General features: G+C 48.2%; 2 protein-coding genes across 2 annotated transcripts in view; both read right to left on the reverse strand.

The window, feature by feature from the left end:
* The window catches only part of LOC109314103 (POU domain, class 5, transcription factor 3-like), a 14,990-nt gene extending 12,353 nt beyond the window's left edge, over positions 1-2,637 (reverse strand). Inside the window, exon 1 of the mRNA XM_019541085.1 lies at positions 2,582-2,637. Coding sequence (XP_019396630.1) covers positions 2,582-2,637 — 56 coding nt within the window. The remainder of the gene's footprint in view (positions 1-2,581) is intronic.
* Positions 2,638-10,876: 8,239 nt separating this feature from the next.
* Positions 10,877-20,088, reverse strand: part of NPDC1 (neural proliferation, differentiation and control 1) — a 24,572-nt gene continuing 15,360 nt past the window's right edge. Inside the window, exons 4-8 of the mRNA XM_019540490.1 lie at positions 19,318-19,384; positions 16,595-16,679; positions 16,042-16,121; positions 15,626-15,722; positions 10,877-13,649 (exon numbers count right to left, since the gene is read on the reverse strand). Coding sequence (XP_019396035.1) covers positions 13,572-13,649; positions 15,626-15,722; positions 16,042-16,121; positions 16,595-16,679; positions 19,318-19,384 — 407 coding nt within the window. The 3' untranslated portion in view covers positions 10,877-13,571. The remainder of the gene's footprint in view (positions 13,650-15,625; positions 15,723-16,041; positions 16,122-16,594; positions 16,680-19,317; positions 19,385-20,088) is intronic.

Consider the following 20,088-nt stretch of genomic DNA (forward strand, 5'->3'; position numbering starts at 1 on the left):
CCCCCTCTGAGCCCCGACGGGCGGCGGCCCGCGGCTTGGGCCGCTATGGTAATGGGCCGCCCGCGATTGGCCCCGCCGAGACAATGGGCGCCAATGGCTCGTAAATGAACTTGATTCCCGTGGCCCGGGGCGGCCCGGCCCCTCGCCCACACCTGGGCTCCCTCGGGGCCGGGGCCGCGCCCTCGCAAGGCCTCTGGCTCCTCCGCGGGGGTCCGGGGCCGCCCCGGGCAGGACAGCGGGCCTGATGGGCTCGGCCCGGGCACGGGATCGTAGGCGAGGGGTGGAAGGCACCCGTGCTCGCAGCAGGGTCATGCCAGGAGGGCGTTGTAAGGACAGGCCCGGGATGGAGATGCCACCCCCTCTCTAGGCAACTTGTTCCAGTGCTTCACCACCCTCCTCGTGAGGCGGGTTGTTTCCCAGTATCCAACCCAGACTGCCCCAGTTCATCGGGGCGAGTCACTGCTGGGCAGGGCCTGCTCCTGGCTAGCTGGAGGCCAAGAGCCGAAACGGCTGAGAAGGGCTTGATGGCAGCCTCCTGCAGAAACCAGGGTTAGATAAGGAGAGGGGTGGCACATTACAGGGCTGGCGCCACTCCTGATGGCTCGAGTGTTGCCCTCCTCTTCCCCACCCTGCCCAGTGGCCCAAGGGCTTTAGCTGCAGCATCCCAGCTCCTCTCCAGCAGCCACCCGAGGGCTGTGCTCACCTGGGGTGGAGGGGTTTTGCTTGGCTGGTCTCTGAACTCAGCTGATCGTGACCCTGTTATCACTGAGGCTGATCTAATCAAGGAAAAGCCAGCAGCACTGTTGTCTCTATCTCAAAGGGCTTTTCTTCCCCATTGCCCAGTTTTACAGTGGTGCTGTCGCACCTTGGCTTATTTTAAGCACCAAGCCCTCCCTGCCCCCATCTCCTCTTCATCATATTGATTACAGCCAGTGGGACTATCCTTTCAGCCCATTAAATAATTAACATGCAACTGACAACAGCCCTCTCCAACAGCCAGTCCCTGCAGCAAGGGCTCATCAGGTGGCAGACGCGGGGTGACCCCAGCAGCATGTGGGCTAGATCTCCTCTCCAGAGGCACTGTGGAGTAGAGAGGGGTCCCAGGCTACCAGTGATTTTTACCTATTGATTAACCTGTTTCATTGATAACTGCTGGTCAATTGGCTTTGGAGTCTCTCACTCTGAGATAGGCCAAACAGATAGGTCTGAAGAGGCCCCATTTCCTTTGTCTTCGAGACAGGGCTGCCTGAATGGAGGGTAGTTTGTCACTGATTTATGAAACAATGGCTTTGGATTATAGCTGGTGGGCTGTGACTACAGCAACTACAGTTTGTAGTTCCTGAGAAAAGCCTGAGTTTCCAAAGGGCTTAAGTATCCTGAGCTGTAGTTCGGGTCAATGAGTTTCATACCACAAGACACTGGTGGGGGGCAACCCAGGCACTAATTCTGTCATTGCACTTAAAAAATAAAATAACAGAAACAGAGGGAGATAAGGTTTTTTGGGTAGATCTGGTATCTGCTATGTCCTTAGACCAACCTGGGTACAACCTATACCCCATAAACAGGGAGAAACTCCAGCCCCAGGAGAATTCGAACAGGCTCCAGCAAGGCCAAGTTTTAGCCCAAAATGTGTGGACTGTGAATGGAGTGGGGCATAGACTGTCATTTCCAAAGTATTTATACATAGCACAAGAACTGCTTGAACTGACATTGCTGTAATATAAGGGATGCTCTGTCCACCAAGAAACAATCTTGAAAGTATATTGAGGTTGCCTGGTCAGTCACTCTTAAGATTATAAAATGCCTGAGTTAAATACTGTATCACTTGAATTGGCCCCTTTGTGCATGACAATGGTAACTAATTACATGACCCCATGCTATTTTCCCTAAGACTCCTGCCTAAAGTAGGTAGAGTGGGAGAAAATAACTAACTCTAAGAATTTCTTGGAGTCTTGTGATTTGACTGGGAGCAGGGTGGGAAAGAGTGCTGTTTTTAATGCCCCTGATCTATTTTGCATCAATTCCTTTCCATTTAATGGTCAATACCTGGGGCACCTATGGATGCAGACTCTGGCCTTGGGCTACACTATTTGGCCTCCTAGAAAACCTATGACGTGGAAATGGCATGAAATGAAACTCTGATACCCGTAAAACTCAAGCCCCATGCTTTGGATCTTGGTGTGACATCCTCAGAAAGGGTGGTAGTTTAATATTTGTGTAGCATGGCTGAAGCCTCTGGAGATGCAACAGTCAGAGCGGTTTGGGCCACGTCCCCAGCCTGTCCCTGAAGCAGGAAGCTCTGGGGCCTGGTCCAGGAGGAAGTAACACTGCAGGATCCCAATTGCCAGTGATTCACCTCTGCTCCTCCCGGGCTCCAGCTGGGCTTGGGACATGTTTAGGAGATCCTTCAGCTCCACAATAACCCCCTTCCCCCCTTCTCTTTGATTTATTGTTCTTTTGCCTGGCCTCCTCCTCCTCCTGCCCCAACCTGCTCTTTCACTCCATCCCCCCAGGAAGCACATCAACCCATCCTGCCTGGAAGAGCTCAAACACATTCCAGCTCCCCTTTCATATACAGTACCAGGGGGAAGGGGAGACGTTGACTTTGAACTGGCTCTTTGTAGAGAGGTTGCCCATTGTGGAGAGCAATGTTTTTCCTTGGGGATGTGGAGCAGGTCAGTGGGGTTCCTCACAAGGCCCTTGTCCATTTCAATGCAGGGATTCTCTTGGGTTACAGAAGGTGTTTTCCTCATTGTCATGGGGTCATTGTGTGGCTGGATCAGTGGGTTCAGCTCCCTCTGGCTGGCTGATTGGACCATCTTTGAGAAGTTGCTGCTAAAAGCTGCACGTTCCAGGTTAGCAAAGATTTTTAAAGGGGCATTTCCATAAAGCCAGGGCTCCTGCAGGCTTGCAGTTAAATATACTGGTACTACAGGAAGACAGAAGACAATGGGAAAGAAATAGCAGACTTCGTATGGTGTGGAGGGGACTGGCATAGACTTTTGAGAAGCAAGTCCTCTAAAGAGAACGACGACTGAAAGCACTGGAATGGTGCATGGGCATGCAGTGCAATTGTATAACAGGATTAAAACAGTTTGACTGGCAAAGTGTGTTTTGGTCTGCCAAGTGAATCACAGTGGTCACTTGACAGATTGTTAGAGGTACAGTCTATATAGTCTATATAACTGCAAAAAAAGCCCTGCATTTTTGCTGGAGACCTGTCCTATATAACTACAGCTGTTTCTAGCAGGCCACATTCTGTAGTCTTTATACAAGTCAAAACCCAGCTGTTACCTCTGTGGGGTTTGCTAGGGTAATGACAGCAGATTTTGGTTTGTTATCATGCTCACAAGTGGGAACCTATTTCAGTAGAACATCAGTGTGTGTCCTAAAGCCCCTGCACATGGGATGCTGTAAAAGTCCAGGCTTTCTAAAGCGGACTTGGATGCCCCCAAGAAAACAAGCTTAGTTTGCCAAGGTAGCTACTCTGAGAATCAGTTCCCTCCAGTTTGGCACTCAAAAGTAAGGTTAAAAGAAAATATCACTGGTTGTTTTTTTTTAAATCTCAGCTACCATCAGTGTTTACAGAGCAAGGGACTGGCCCCCAAAGTCCTACCAGCTGAACTGCTGAGAGCCATTCTATAGCTGAGGCTCTTGCAAGACAACCCATCCATGCTTGCTAAAGCTACTCACTGCCTGGTCTGTCTGACCAGAGGTAGAAATGAAGGGCTATTGCCTATCCTATGGCTTCCAATAGTTCTACCCCTGAGCAGCTGGAACTGTTTAGTAACATTTCCCCAGTATGGACAGGTTGCAGGAGAACTCCAGGCCATTCTGAACCAAGGCATTTGTTCTGGAAGGAGAGGTCCTAGGCCCTGTGGTTCTGTCGTAGGATTTGAAGATCCCAAGAGCATATGAACAAAAGGGTTTCCAGCAAAGCCTGCTGGACCGGGAAGCAGGATACAAGCAGCAGCTCTTTCCAGTCTGGAAACTATCTAGGGACAGTTTGTTGGTGGGGCCTTGGCAGAGAGCCCTCCCTCCCTCCACACTGTGTGAATCCTTTTCTCCATCTTTTTACCAGGAACTTAGTGTGTTACCGGAGGCACCACGTCTGAGGCTATATCTCATACAACATTAGAAATGTGAATTCTCACCCAGTAACAACATAGGATATAAGCCATAACTAGTCTGAATGGTTTATATTAATTAACTGAGGGGAAGGCCTCTGAGACCACAGTGTGGTTCTCTGGACCAGGTTGCTTCTTCTGCTAACACAAAATAGCAGTTCCTAGATGCAAGAAAAGGGGATGAAAGTTTTGCAGAAGAGGAGCTGTGTTCTTTTGGCTGCTAGGAACAAGGCTCCATGCAGCAGCATACCATGATGTCTCTGCCTACTGGCAGTGGTGGTGTGTATGGCAGGTACCAGGCATTTCAAGCTTCAGTGAAGTAATTAGCTACCCCAGACTCCCAGTTCCCTGGATGTAGCTACAATGAGATCTCATAAAGTCCTGTGCTAGGAGCATTTACACCATCGTTTGCATTCACATCAAGGAGTTAAAGCCATGGATGGGGGCCCCATTGCACAGAACAAAGAGATGATCCCTGCTCTAGGGAGCTTCTAGTCCAGGCCTAAGACAGCAGAATAGGTAGATACATAGGGTAGGGAAGCATAAGGAGACACTTGTGAAGCACAAGCCCTTCAGGCTTACAAGCCTTAGGAATGATAGAAGCTCTCTGCACACAACAGAAGTAATTGCTCCACATGGCAGGGCATCTGTGTACAAAATACCTGGTCTTCCCTGATAAATCACACTATTATCTCTAACTCTTATATTGCATCTACCTACCATGGTGATGAGTGAACACAAACAGCAGTCAAAAAAACCTGTTAGAGCAGCTCTATCTGCCTGAGTCATTGAGGGTGCTAGGGGCAGGATAGTCTATTCTCTGCAGGAGGGAGAAGCTGCATTGATCTTGTATGGTGCTAGAACAGGGGTGGGCAAAATATGGCCTGTGGGGAAATGAGCTGTGATGTCTGTGGGTCACCCCCAAGAACTGCACTGGCACAGTACATCTGACTTTCACCTGCAGGAGGGGGACACCGACTGCCAGGGGATATGTCCTCAAATGCATGTTGTGGGTGGGATGGAGGCAGCTCCAGTGCTGTGGGGCTGAGAGGACACCCCAAAGCTTACAAGCAATGCCACATAATGGATTTCTGCCAGGGAGTGCAGAGAACAGATGAGTCGCACAAAACAGATGCTTCCTCTCTCACATTCAATCCCATACATATCAAGCCAGGAAGGGGACTGTTTTGTTTGACCAACATCTAGCACTCAGGAAGCCCCAGTTCTGGACCAGGACCTCAAGAAGTTCTCTCAGGAGTAAGTATTCTGCCCAGCCAGCAGCAGGGAGCAGACTCAAGAGCATCTCACTTTTCTGTCCCAAGTACATCAAGAGCTCTGTACGCTAATGTGGGCTGCTGTAAAACCCTGCCTTGCTGCTTAGAGAACCACTGCAAACCACACTGATGCCACAGAACCAGCATGCGCTGCAATGGCACAGAGCCACCAGACTAGTCAGCACAGCACCTACCACGAACTTGCATGGCAATCCCTACACAGCTGTGGTAGCGCTGCATTGTAGGTATCCATCCTGGCATTCTTGATCTCTGATCTAGTAGCTGCTGCTAAATTCAAGCAGACATGGTTAGAGCCCCCAAACGTAGGCCTGGCCTCAGTGTACTAACCAAACAGCTGTTGAAGCTGAGTCCAGGAAGCCGCTGCTACTGGCTTTGGCCTTCTGGACTGCTTTATTTATCTAGATCCACGTGGCTCTAGTGTGAATGGCACTGCACTGGACCCGCCAAGCAACACTATCCACCTGTCCCCAAGAAGAGAAGGCAATTAAATAAGGAGAGGAAGTAAGACGAAAGTAGAGCTCTCTGATCTGGGTTTTTCCATCACCTCTTATCTAAGTTTTTGTGGCATTTAGACCTGAGCTGGCCAACCTGGCTAGGAGGAGCACAGGTTAATACTCAGGTTCCACTCTCCCTCAGGCTGGTAACCAGCCCACCTCCAGTAAAGCTAAACTAGTCCCCCACTGTGTTCCCACAGTTCCCTTTGGTGCCCAGAAAGACAGACAAGCTCTCCAAGAATTCACTGAGAAAAACCATAGAGTGGCTCAGCTCTGCAATGCAAAGAATGATGGGATTTGTTCCCAGATGCCCTCACCATAGGCATGTGGGGGTGCACCAGGAGTAGAAATAGGACCTGGAGTGTGGCTATGCCTGTGCTTGGACATGGGGGCCAGTCCCTCAAACAAGGCCATTTCCTTAGCCTAGGACAACAGCAAGCACAGGCCAGTGGTAGGCAAGGTACAGCCACTCTCACATAATCCCCTCAAGTTTCCCACTGACTCATTTCAAAGGAAAGCAGTAAATTCCCCCTTCCACCCCTCCTCCCTCCTGCTGTGTCCTGATGCCCAGCTTTTGCTGTACTCAAGCAGGTGGTGGTGATCTCTGCAGACAGAGCTCAGCTCTTGTTTTGTTCTGGAAAGATTAAGTGAGGGGTTCAGCTGAGAAGATGCAGTTTGACGGCACCTGGTAGAAGAAAGGAATATTGGTAGTTTCTGAGCTTGGGGCAAGATGAAGTACTGAGGCTGGTCCACTATAGCTTGGACTTTATACATTAATTCTGACAAATGCACAATTCACAGTGATGTGACTCTATAATCTTCTTAGATATACGTGTGACCCAAGTCAGTAAAGTGTCTGGCCACTGCACTCAAGAGATAGACTTATCCGTTTTCACAAGTGGGCAACCACAACCCAGATTTAAGTGACTCCCCCAAGATCATACCCATAGTCTGCAGCTGAGCAGAGAATTGAACCCAGGGCTCAAGTCCTATGGTTTTTTTATCCTGATTACACCCACACAACCCCTTAATATAGATGTACTGTCCTGGTGCAAAGCATCATCTTCCATACTAAGGTGTGCTTTGCATGGATTACTGGATTAAGTCCTGAAGTATGAATTTCCTTACTGCAGGCAGAACTGCTGGATGGAGTAGGGTGAATGGGACAATGCACAGAAGCACTTAATAGGAGGTTAGTCAGACAAACATAATAGCTCACAGATCTTCAGCACAGAGTAAAACCCCTGTTCAGAGAGACGGTTCCAACATTTCAACTGGAGAGAGAGTCTCAGTGTGTTAGCAGCACCACAAAAAAGATCAGGGAAAAATCAGAGTGGAAACAAGGTGACCTTCTTAAAAAAAGAAAAAAAAAGAAAACCAAGGTTAACCAAACTTCCTTACCCATGAAATGTGGAGATGACAAATTGATAAAGCAATAAATAATATGGTTTTTACATAGATCACTTAGTCAAATGCATGTACTTGAATATGCCTTTTGACAGTTGAAGACACAGTGATCGATTCAGCAACAAAGAATACAGACAGGCCCCACATATAAGATGGAGGATGACTGGAGAGCAGTAACTCTGTAAAGGACTTGGGGCAATGGGAGAGTCCAACTGAACAGGAATTTCCCAGGGCAGTGCAGGAGGGGCTAATACAAAGAAATGCAAGAGTAAGGAGGCAGTACTATTTCTGCAAATGGTATTTGCAAAACTTCTCCTAAATACCGGGTCTAGTTCCAATATTGACCCTCAAAAGAAGATTGGAAAACTGGAGAGGATTCAGAAGAGGGGTCCAAAAACAATATCCAAACACCCTGTCTTACCATGATCCTTAGTCTTCCATACAAAGATTTATATCTAAGATGTGACCCGAACATGTTCAACTAACTGCTAGGGAAGAGATATATGTGATGCCAGCCAGCTCTTCAGGAGCAAAAGACCAAAGAGATCCAGTGGTTGGAAGCTGGACAAGTTCATGCTAGAAATAAGGAGCAAGTTCTTAACAGAAAAGCTATTAACCATTTGAAAAGTATGTAAGATCTCTTCCCAGAAATCATGTCTGAGCTCCCATCTTATGGGCTTGGTACAGAAATTACCAGGTAGGTCCCACATAAGGACATCTACCAATGCTTAGATGGCACATATTGCACTGGTATAAAAAAACCCAGTTGCGAGTGTTGCAGCAAAAAATGCATCAGTACAACACCACTTCACTCAAGCTTTGCTCAATGCAGCTATATTAACATAGCTACTAGGGATGAAGAGCCTCACTGTGGACCCTGCTTGAATTCCTAGTTGTAAAACCACATCCAGTGTAGAAATTGCATCATCATCACACACCCGCCTTCAACTGGAGGAGGGAAGGAAAATCCTTTCCAAGTCTTGATCCAAAGAAACAAAAAAAGGACATCAAGTTATTTATTCTGGTGCAGGTTGCCTTTAAAAAAAACAGGATGATGGTTGCCTGTGAGCCAGGAGTAAACCAAATGCATTGGGACAATTAGTTTTGCATTTGCCCCAGAAACACAGACTGCTAATGGATGTGCTCCACCTGCGTTCTCCCTGATGTTTTCTTGTGCTGGCTCTCGAGAAATTGTCTGGTGTGGTGGTTAGGCAGCACAGTGACACCTTGTAGACCAATTCATCCAGAGCGGCATGAGTTTAGGGTTAGAAACGAAGCACTTAAATGCAAAAAGATCCAGGAGTCCCTCAGCTAACAATACCACCCAGGTGCTTATATAGCAACCACAAGTGATTTGGGGGAAAAGGTGGAAGAGTTTGCAATGAAATGTAAAATGCCAAGGAACAGAGACTTAAAGGAAAAGTTCCCACAGATTTTGCAAACACAGTCTAGGAAGGTGTATTACTATAAGACAGACAGAGCTGATACACTAATAGCAGACAATAGTATCATGCCCTTTAAGTGTAACGGTGGCACAAATCATAAAGATGGTATCAGCTGTGACTTGGTCTAGAATGATCAAAGGGCAGAAGGAACTGACTTGGAGCAAAAGGATAAAGGAACTAATATGTTTAGCTTGGCTAAACAATGACTAATTAGAGAAGGAAGTGAGGGACATGATAGTTATCAATGCAGAGATAGAGCCCTGGGAGTGAAGGGGATGGCTGAGGGATGTATAACAAGGCACTGAGATTAAACTGAAGGAAGGAAAATCATGCTGAATATTGGGGGCAATGTGCTGATGGTGACCAAATGACCAGCCAGTGATGTGGTGTCCCAGGGAATCTGATGGATACACAGTTAAGACATAGGCTGGCTAAGGCTCTAGAAAAGTCTGTGTAAGATCATTTTGCACTATTCATTCGTCATGGATTCGGGTGGTACTTTGCGATGGAAAGTAAAGCCCCTTTTAGCTATTACAACTGATGTGCATGCAACAGGCTCCAATATCCTCCGCTCACAGGGAAAAGCATGCACTCAAAGGACAGTGATGGGGTGGATTAAGGATACACTGTGCACTATAATGTGGTGTAGATACCAGACTTACCCCTTAAACTGGGTAAAATAACCCACTCATCTCCATGTAGATGTAGCTACACTGCTTTGAGTAACAAGCCAGCTTGTTGAGAACTAGTTCAGGCACCTCCCCACTCTGCTTGCAGTGTAGACATACCATAAGCAACAGAAGCAGAAGCTGGGTTGTGAATATAGATTAAGCGGATTATCTACCAAATCCTTCCTGGCTATCTTTCTTCTTCCCATGCACGTTTGAGAATTAGGGGGAGAAAAAATTAGTTTTCAGATTTGAAGCTCTTGTTTGGCTGATGCTTGTGTTGGCTTTCCGTTGGAAAGTTGAGTTTTTAATTGCTTGTAACTTTGCCAAATTTAACACTATTTGAGCTCAACATTTATTTATTTATTACTACTACTAGAGCTTGCCTCATGTTAAAACTTTTTGGGAGAGTTTCAGCCAAGTCTGCTCAGATGTTTCAGAGAATGACACAGGGGAGTATAACAAGTCACCCCGTGACCATTCTGAAATTTAGAGCAGGGACTTGCAAATTTGCCTGGGATCAGGGAGGTGCATGTTAGGATCCCTATGAAAGTCACCCAAAATGTAGACATTTCAAGTCGCCAGCAATTGCTGCTTCTACCTGTTCAGAAGTTTAGTGTCAGAAAACTAAGATTCCACCTATGCAGAGCATGTTCCAATTTAATTATGCTGGGGTTTCATTGCATCTCTACCTCCTGGGGCTACCATGGCTCCAGACACAGAATTGAACAGGGAATTCTCTCTCTCATACTCTTGGTGCTGAAACTACCTATTGTAAAGACTGCCCAGCACTTTCTATGGAAGATCGTTTTTAGTTACTACATTCAGCTTGTAAGGAGGAAAAGGTTGACATAGCCTGACTTAATTGGCAGGGAGTTGGGCTATGTGATAGGAAATAGGAACAGGAGCAGAAGGGTCTGAAACTACTGCAGAACCCAGTCCACCTGAACTTGGGACAGAACTCCAGGTACTTCAGCCCCAACATGCATTTTGTGGTCCTCCCACCCCACTCTTTGGGAAAGTACAGCCTTTGCAGTCTCATAAGGGAGCCACCATGTGAACTGACATGGGATTTGTTCCATGTTGCTCACTAAGGGCATGGGATGCCCATTTACAAGTGACACAGCTGGGAACACTTTAAAAGCCCACCTTGGAATAAAACAACTGTAAGGACTGGCTATGTGTGCCAAGTACAGGGAAGGACTCTGCAAAACTAACTGGCCCCTATTTGATGGAAGGATGCCCCACACCTGTATAACAGTGCAGGCACTGACTGGAAAGGCCTTGGCACCCTGCACTGGTATGTATAAAAATGCTCACAGCTCTGAATCCCAACCGTAGCAGCTGTTGGCACTTGGGGTGAAATTCTTTTTAGGACTAAAATTCCCACCACATGGCAATAAAGAACCTTCCCCTCCCAAACCACGCACTGGACGTCAGTTTGAAATATGGTCATTTAATAAAATTTTCTTTTAAAATTACTACAATCCATACAACATTTAGGGCTGGGGTGCAGGAAGAAACCACATTGAACATAGTACAATCAAGAACCAGGAACTGTAAAGTGACAGTTTCTGCTATTAAAACAAGAGAGGCTTTAATCTAAGGACTGACGTGCCATCTTCACGCAGGTGTTCACACGCACGCTGTCACTGGTGCTATGCAAACTCCAGCCAGGCTCTGCCTTGTGGCAGCTTCATGCAGTCCAGTTCACTAGCATCTCCAAGTCTGTATGTGCATCACACACATGCAAACAATACAATTCTTCTCTGGAGAGAGAACGTGGGGGCTGCGTATGGACAAGCAAGGGCAGGAAACCACAAAGAGAACTCGGCATTCCACCCGTGGGAGTCTACCATGGACCCGCACGTGCAAAACATGACCTGGGGCTCAACGCTGGGCTGTACATCCTTGCCGATTCCACGTACTGGATCTGGCCAGCCATGGGGAGAACCACTACAACAAAACAAGGATGCTTCAATGGCAGTTAGCAACACGGAGAGGAAACCCACCATTCCCCACTTTGCCCTCCCAACGGAGTCGAGCTGTGAAGGGCCTGCTTTCCTACGGACTGACTGCGCTTGCCTGTTACACTCGCAAGGAGGTTGCTTCATCCGTGACACCTGTGAACCACCAGGTAGATCTGGCCTGGGCAATTCTGTAGCAGCACCCAAGACTATCTTCATCTTCAGTACAGAGGCAATTCCTGCCAAGACTGCAAGGCCCAGCATGCAATAGGCCAGGCTTGTGAGTTAAAGATGATGAAGAAATTAAATCTGCAGTCTGTGCAAACCAGCTGTCAACATTTGGGCTCCTGGCAGCCTTGGACTGGGCAAGCACCATGTGCTCACTAACAGAAAAGGTTCATTTCCATGAGACACAGCAGATCCTGGCTAGGAATTTAGGTGAAAAGTGGGCAAGAAGCTGAATAGTCTCTGGGCCCTGCTACTAGCACTTCTGAAGTGGCTGGACATTGGGTTTCCCCCATTCTCTACTGCAGGAGGTGGGAAAGGAAAAAACTTCAGAAGTAAGTGGAGATTTCTACCTCATTTCTTGATAGCTGGTGAGCCCCCTTCCTCTCCCCACTCCCCCGCACTCCCAATAGCATGCACCAGGGAGCAATAATTGCTAAAAAATAACATATTTAACATTTCTGAACAACTAACTTTGCAACTTGCCCATTCGAGGCCGAGTATGCTCGTCATGTCGATGGTGTTACACATGGTAAAGTTATTTCTTACTGGGGTTTATCAGTAAAATTCACAATACTCTTTCCATAGGAAAACAAAATGTCTCTGCGGGTTCCTTTCTTGCTCCCGAAAATGACCAAGGTGGCCAGACAGCGGGTTCTGACAATAAGCCAATGCAGTAGTATGTCCATCCATAGTTGTCCGAGGTTAGCAATGCACCTGACCTGCTGCACCTGGCTTTCTGTTGCTTAGCAGTTGATAAGCAACCAGAAATGCCCCTGTAAACAGCAGGAGAGGCCAAGGCATATCACTTTATATTGAAGAACAAAACAAGCCAGCAATTGTTGGAGAAACCCACCATCAGAAACCCAAACAGCTGGTTTATTGGACAAATGGTTTGATACAAAGGACAGAAGGAGTCCCAGAAGGCAAGTCTTGGCCAGGTTTTCTGTCAAAAAGTCCTACAAACATAGATTAATGAGTTTATAAAACCTTTTGTGTCAGGCTACAACCATTAGCAGGGCAAGCTTGTTACCATCAGCCCCCAGGGATAAAAGGCATCTAAACCTTTTTGACCTTGGGCTGCCCAAAACAGGGAGGCCAAAAACCAGGCCTGGATTGGGATGACACGGGTGCCCCCCCACCAATAGCTGATAGGATGGGACAATCCTGGTGGCTGCGACAAGAAAATCTGCATGCCCAGGGTAGGGTGCTCTGGGGAGGGCTGCTTGCCATTTCTCTCAACCTCCCCTCTGCTCCTGTTTCCAGCTTGCTGACTCTGCTCCAGCCCCCCAGGGCCTGGGAGGATTTCTGCTGGTGGAGCAAAGGAGGGGGTGAAATCTGGGAACCCAAGTCACTAAACAGAGCTAGTCTTCCACTGTGCCAGATCTAAGCTGTGCCACCTGTGGGTGCCAGCACTGGAGCTGTTGGCAAAGGTGAGATGCTCTATGGAACCAAGGGCAATGGAGCAAGGTCGGTGTCTCCCTGTTCCCTCCATCCTCTCTAGAGACCCTTGTGCTTTGAAACAACTCTTCTCTCTTCACCAGAAGTGAGGAAGGACTAACAGAAGCCCAAGGTGAGGACACTGCTGCCTCCTGTGCTGCCCTTCCCTGTCCCCCAGAGGAACCAGAGGCCCCATGGAGGCCTGGGAACTAGCAAGCAGCTGGGATGGCGCAGAGAACATGGGACATGAAATTGGGGCAGGGGTGGTACATGAACACAACAGAAAGAACAATGAGAAACTGGACGCCAAGAGTGACTCCCCCAAGCCGTGAGCAGGTGTTTATTCGGTGGACATCTAACAGCTCGGCAGTGGATCCTGGTGGGAGCAGCGGTGGCGGCCTCATCTGTAGAGCCCCTCGGGAGGAGGGGAGTTTCTGGAGTTCTGCCCAGGCTGGTTTTTGGCATTGTGCATACAAGTCCGTAGCGAGCTCAGAAGGGAGCGGTTACTGATGTAGCTTGGTATTCGGAGGGTGTAAGGAAGAGTCGTCAAACAGGGGGTTCTTCACCTCCATCTCTCCAGTCTGCAGCGGTTGGGGAAAAACCAGGGGGTTAGAGTTCACAGCAAGATGTTCTCAGCCTCATGGCATACTAACACAGCATTTATTAGGGCAGTCCCCCCACACACCATCTCCTCAGTACAGCATTCCCTAGAAACCCCAACTAGGCCCCATTGTGCACAGGCCACAAGAAACAATGCCTGCCCCAAAGAGCACAAAGCCTAGACAGACTCATCCGACCAAAAGGAGAAGAGGAAAGAGACAGAGATGGGAAATGAGTCAGTAGCAGAGCTGGGTAGGGAACCCAGGTGTCCTGAACCTGGTGCTCTGTCCACCACCCCTAGAGATGTTAGTGCTCCGTTCTGGGGCGGACTGGAGTAGGTGATGGAACCACACAGACTTTTTCCTAGATTCCCAGCATGGGGAAACACACGTGGAAGTGCTACAGGCTCCAGTGGCTGCCAAACGTTTGCCTCTCCCTCCCTGCAGTGGCAGTATTTTGGCCAACCGCTTGCTAGGCTGATCCCAGTGTTTTGACCTGGGCTTGGCCAAGTGACAAAAGAGATGCAATTCAACCAGCCCCAGGCCGTGTCAGGGGAGGGCTTGGGCAGGCAGAGCCCACACAGCTGGGGATCTCTTAGAAGAACAAGGCAGATGGCTCTGACTCTCAGCGGGGGGGAGGAGAAAGGAAATGGCTGCCCTGCAGAGACCTAACTGCTGTCCCATTCTGGTAAAGCTACTTCTGGTCAGCTTTAAAACTAAATCCTGAGTCAGCTTCACAGCCAGGCAGGGCCTGGTTGCTGAAAAATCTGACAGGAACTGACTGTGCATTCCCCAGACTGCCAGTGAGGGATAAACAGCTCTTTAATGGGCCTGTAAAGATGTAATGATGACCCTTAATCTAGGTCCTGATGGCCTGGCAGGGATGGCTATTACCATGTGAAAAGCTGCAGTAAAGCTCCCCTCTGACTTATTGTGTCCTTTACAGGGTAACTTGTAACAGGGCTGTTAGGAGTTGCCATTGTCCAGGGAGGCAAACCCAGGTCCCCTAGAAATGAGTCACAAAAACTCATCTGGATTTTTACATTGGTCAGTACCCTGGGGAAGGGGGTGAAGAACAGATCTAGTTTTCCTATCTGGCCTAATTAACACCACACTGCCTCTGCGTGGAGAGGAGTTGGGGAGGAAGTGCTCACCCCTTCTGTTCTGGGAAGGTGTGGGGGTGCAAAGATTCAGAACCAGTGATCACTGATCAGGCACAGCCAGCGAGTGTTTGGGTCTCAGAAACAGCTGATCGTGGAAACCCATTGAAGACAGCTAAATTGTGAAAACAAGAACCATCATCCAGCACAGAGTCAAGTTTCAGAATTGTGCAAGATCCCAAATCAGACCAAAACGAAGAAATCTTGTTTTTTTTCTCCAAAAAATTTAAAAGCAAAACAAAACAAAACAAAACAAAAACTTGCATCAACATGGACAAAACGTTTAGTTTGGACTTTTAAAATATGAAGAGTCAAAATGTTAAAAACAAAAACCCTAACATAAATATTTTCATCCTACTGACAATTTCCCAGGGAAGCTTCACAGCAGTATGTTCCAGTGTTTATAATTTGGCAAATCAGGATCTTTTAGTAGAAAGTCACTATGTTAGAAAACTTCCAAGGAAGCCTGAAGTGAAGCAGCACTGTTTCTGAACAGGGGGTCTGCGAACTTTTTTTGGGAGGTACTTTTGGGCTTGGGAGATGGTCATACCCCAGCTGGTGTGAAGGGAGGTTGAAAGGAGGGGTTAACTCCTGCAAATCCTTTTTAAAGGTCTCATTGCAAAAAAGAGAAAAAATCTACAATCCCTGATAAGGCAGAACTTCCTCATAGTTGCCTGTAAATGTAGAGTTCTCCACCAAAACTGGCCACAGCCATGGATTCAGCTAGTTAGGCATATATCACAGAGATACCAGTTCTTCCAAGAGTTGGTTTATCAAATGCCCAAGCTGCCAACTTACCGGAGCCAGACCTGGGCACTCGTATACAGTGAAATCTCCATCCTCATTCTCTTCGTCAGATGATGCAGAGTCTGGCAGCTTGGGTTCTTCTTTATGTCTGCAGTGTGGAAGGCACATAGAGGCGTGTATGTGAAATTCAGAGGGGTAATTTCTTCTTGGATTCAACAGTGGAAGCCCAGCCTGCTCTCTAGCAAAGTGGACCTCCTGCTATTAAGCAAAGCCAGTGGGGATTTGCATCATCTTCAAGCCCTGCTCCCTGCTCTGGCCCCTCACGACCTGCACTGAGAACCCCTTCAGAGAGGTTGGCTTTTGGCTTTAGGCTTTTGGGCAATTCTTAGTCTGGGCTGAGGCTTGTTAACAGTGGCAACATGCAGAGCAGGTGCTGCCTTCTCTGTAAGCAGAAAAGAGTCACTCACTTTTCCATGGAGAGCATTTGCTGTTTTTGGTGTTGGTAGTGATACATCTGGGCACTCTGAGCCAGCTTCTTATCCCCTGGCTACAAAAAGAAAAACAGCAACAATGAACCCAAAGTTGCAGAGAGCAGCTGAGGCCCGCTCTACAGTAGAAAGCTTTGCTGATGGAAGTTTACCTGCATCCCCACAGAAAAGTTGAACTGACAAAACCCCAGGTTTCTGGTGGCTGTAACACTACTTCCCGGGGCGACACAAGCCCTCTGCTACCATAGGGCACCTGACAAAGCACGTGTGGACAGTGCTTTGCTTCTAACAGCTGTAGCAGTCCTCCATTAGCAGTCCCACAGTGCCTTGCACTGACTGCTCTGGAAATCACTTTGAAGCACACTGGCCCAAATTCAACATGACTGGAAGCCCAGACTCTCCACCACTCAAGTGCATCTTGGTAGCAATATTCCCCCCGCTTTCTACTTTGCTAATTTTCAGGCACAACTCAGTGGGGTTAACAACGAACCACCTTGCCAGAAGATTGGGGAGAAGGGGCCTAATGTCTTACCGAGATCTTGTCATATGGCAGGGGGCCAGACAGCTTCTGAGCCGAGTAGTCTGTTTTCTGAGCTAGTCTGATCTCTTTCTGCAGCCTGCCATGGAGGAAAGACATTGATTAAGCAGGGACAGACCCAAAGTTCAATCTTACTCACTGTTTTCGTCAGCCTTTGGTGCCATCCCTCTGCAAAATAAACCCACCCACCCCACCTGTGGGCTGCAACTGCAGCAGCACATCAAGCCTCTACCATGTAATAAGCTTGCCATGGAACAGTTTAAGGGCCTGGTTTCCTCCGCCTTGGCAGGTATTTGAGTGCATGCTGAGACATTTTCCCAGCCCATCTGTCTCCCTGCTGGTACTGGGCACGCAGGGTCACGGAAATACATAAAACCCCAATGCTTTCTGACACGCTTGGAAAGAGAAATGCCGGAACATTTCAATTGCCTGTTGGCCCCCTGTAGCTGAAGAGAGGCAGAGCGGTGACTTGGGCCAGTGGGTTTCTATGGACAGCTTAGAGGATGCTCTCCCTCTCTTATCGTACAAGATACATGGATGTTCAGTGAAAGCACACACTGCAAATTCAGAACAAGTGACAGGAGCTGCTTTTTGCACTGAATGTGATTTAAATGTGGAACTCACCCTCACAAGGTGGCAAGGCGGCCAAGACCTTAGGAAGGCTCAAAGAGGGAGTGGACAGATACAGGGACACTGATACGGTAAGGGACTTTTAATGCTTACAGGCTCACAAGGAAAAATGAAAAATGTCAAGCTTCAACACCTAGGCCAGTCCCTCAGTGGCACCAACCACAAGGAAACAATTATGGAGGCCTACGTCTGCCTACTGTATGGTTTTTTCCTCCTTTGGTCACTGGCCAACACCACCCACTGGGACCTTGATTAGTTAGCATGATCTGTTGGCAGAACTTTTGGTGAGACAGACAGGTGTTATTGCCAAGCAGCCAGAGACCTTGCACATTTGTGCATTTTGGTGACTTTACATGGCTCCACTCAGCAGCCACGATGCCAAGTGAACCCTGGGTGGGCACCCGCTGCTAAAGGGAGGGCAATGGAAACCTTGCTCCATTCAGCAAAGGGGGCACAACTTTGCAGGCAGCACAGAGCGTTCTGCCACTGCAGAGGAGCTCTGAACGTGGACTCTGTAGTGCAGGCCAGGCCTGGGCTGGATGGACTTTGGGGCTGATCCCATCTAGCAGTTCCTGGGTGCAGACAGAAGTGCAGCTCCCAGCTGTAACTCAGAACATTTTTGCAAAGTGTTCCGAGTTACAACATTACCCCAGAAGAAACAGAATTTCACTGTTGGTTCCAGGGGAGAGGGGAATCAGCCTGCAGCCAGGATCCCATAGCTATGGCCAGGCTCTCTGCCAGTGCTTGCTGTTTTCAGAATGGGAGGTTAGACACCTGCCCCACCCTTCAGGGGGGCTGAAAACCCCCCAAACTGAACTCCCTCTCCTCCCTTTCCCCACTCCCATTTTGAAAACAGGGACAGGCTGGGAGCTCTGCAAATACAAGTTACAAAAGACCCTACATTTTGTAACATCTTTATTTGATACCTCATGCAACGAGGGGTCAGACTTTCACCCAATCGGCTATTTTTTAAGCTGTTTGCAGCTATGCACTTGTGTTTGGTCACAGCTATAAAGTGCTTTCTGTGGCCAGATCAGGCAAAAACGTCACTTCTGTCTGCACCTACTATGTCCCTATGAGCTTCACCTTGTTCACAGCAGGGCTAAGCACTTTGACTTTGTTCTAGAGCAGTGGTTCCCAATCTGTGGTCCAGGTACCACCAGTGGTACGCAGAGAACCTGTCAGTGGTACGGGTTAACAGATTTTTTATAATTACTTTATATTACAAAAATTTGCTGGTGGTACTTAAAGTTGTACCGTTTTAAATTGGTGGTGCGCAATCTGTCAGAGTTTGGGAACTGCTCTTCTAGAGAGTCCCTCCCTGTGGGGTGCTTGTCATCTGGGAAGTACTTGGCCCCCAGCACAACTGGAGCTGTTATTTTAGAACAGTAGATAAAGATGCTTTAAAAATGAACATCCTTCTATTTCTGATAATGCCCCTTTTACCATCTGTCCCGATATGGGCACTTCACGTCTCCTCTTTATTAAACAATAACAAGGAAAGAGTGAACCCCCACCCCCACCCGCCCCCAAATTTACAGGTCAAGATTTCCCTTTGGGACACAACTCTGTGGGGGTGGGATGAGCTGCAACAGTGTTAAATTAACCCTGTGGCTGCCAGAGGGATACCTGGGGGTTAAGGCTGCTACCACTCACTTCCTACCAGTGGCAAGTTGTTCAACTGGCAAGGCCAAGGGTGTTTGACGCCCCTGCACTTAGGTTATGAGCTATTTGTGACAGGGGCTCCTGTGCCACCATAACCCACATCTTAGCAGACCCGAGAGGTTCCTGCCAACATTGTTGCCAGGGTATATTAATTGGATGGTACTAACTGGATTGAATAAAAGGAAAAGCCTTTTATTCAGGCACACAGATTTGCTCGGCCTTAGAATACTAGTGTCTTCTGCCAGGTGCATGTATGTGCACGAGTGAGCATTTCTTGGGGGCTGGCCAGCAAAGGGCTCAGTCTCAAGTCACTAGTCTGATGACAGCTACCTCTCTCGCTCTAAAACGTTCTGTCCCTTCACCTCATAGAAGTCATGTTTGACATTAAGGGGAGACTCTGCAGTTTGCCAGGATGAGCTTACCTGCACCAACAGATGGCAGCCACGATTAAAGCAGATATCCCAGCTACTGTGCATGCCACTATCATCCCTGCAGGGAAAAGCAGAAAGATCAGAGGGAGTCAGTCCAGTTCACCTTGATGCTACTGGGCAGAATATCATGAAATGGACTGAGGGGAAAGCTATAGGCTAAGATACCTGCTTGAAAGAGAAGGGGGTGGCCCTTCCTGCCAAGTCCCCATACCTCCAAAGTTAGCTTTTGTGGGTACCATACACATGCACTTAAGATGCAGCCACTTTGATAAATGCATTTCTGCCAGGCACACAGAAATGGTACACGAGTGCATGGTCTTGTGATGCTTAATGATGTGCACTACAAGGGGTACTGGCATAGGAGGGGAACAAAGCTGGTGTGACACAAGGTTCACATGTGCAAGCTTTGACCTTGGTCTCTGTCAGTTGGCAATCCCATAAATCACAGAATCAATGAGTTGGAAGGGACCTGGACAGATCATCTAGTCCGACCCCCTGCCATGGGCAGGAAGGAGCACTGGGAGTGACAGGGGTCATAAGACCCCAGCCAGGTGCCTGTCCAGTCTCCTCTCGAAGATTTCCAGAGAAGGTGAGAGCACCACCTCTCTGGGAAGCCTAGTCCAGGCTCTGGCCACCCTTACCGTGAAGTAGTTCTTCCTAATATCCAACCTACATCTATCCTCCCTCAGCTTGTGGCCATTGTTCCTGGTGACTCCAAGGGGGGCCCTGGTGAACAGACTTTCCCCGAGTCCCTGCTGCTGG

This window comes from Crocodylus porosus, unplaced genomic scaffold, assembly GCF_001723895.1.
Source record: "Crocodylus porosus isolate Cpor-Errol unplaced genomic scaffold, CroPor_comp1, whole genome shotgun sequence".
NCBI lineage: Eukaryota > Metazoa > Chordata > Crocodylia > Crocodylidae > Crocodylus > Crocodylus porosus.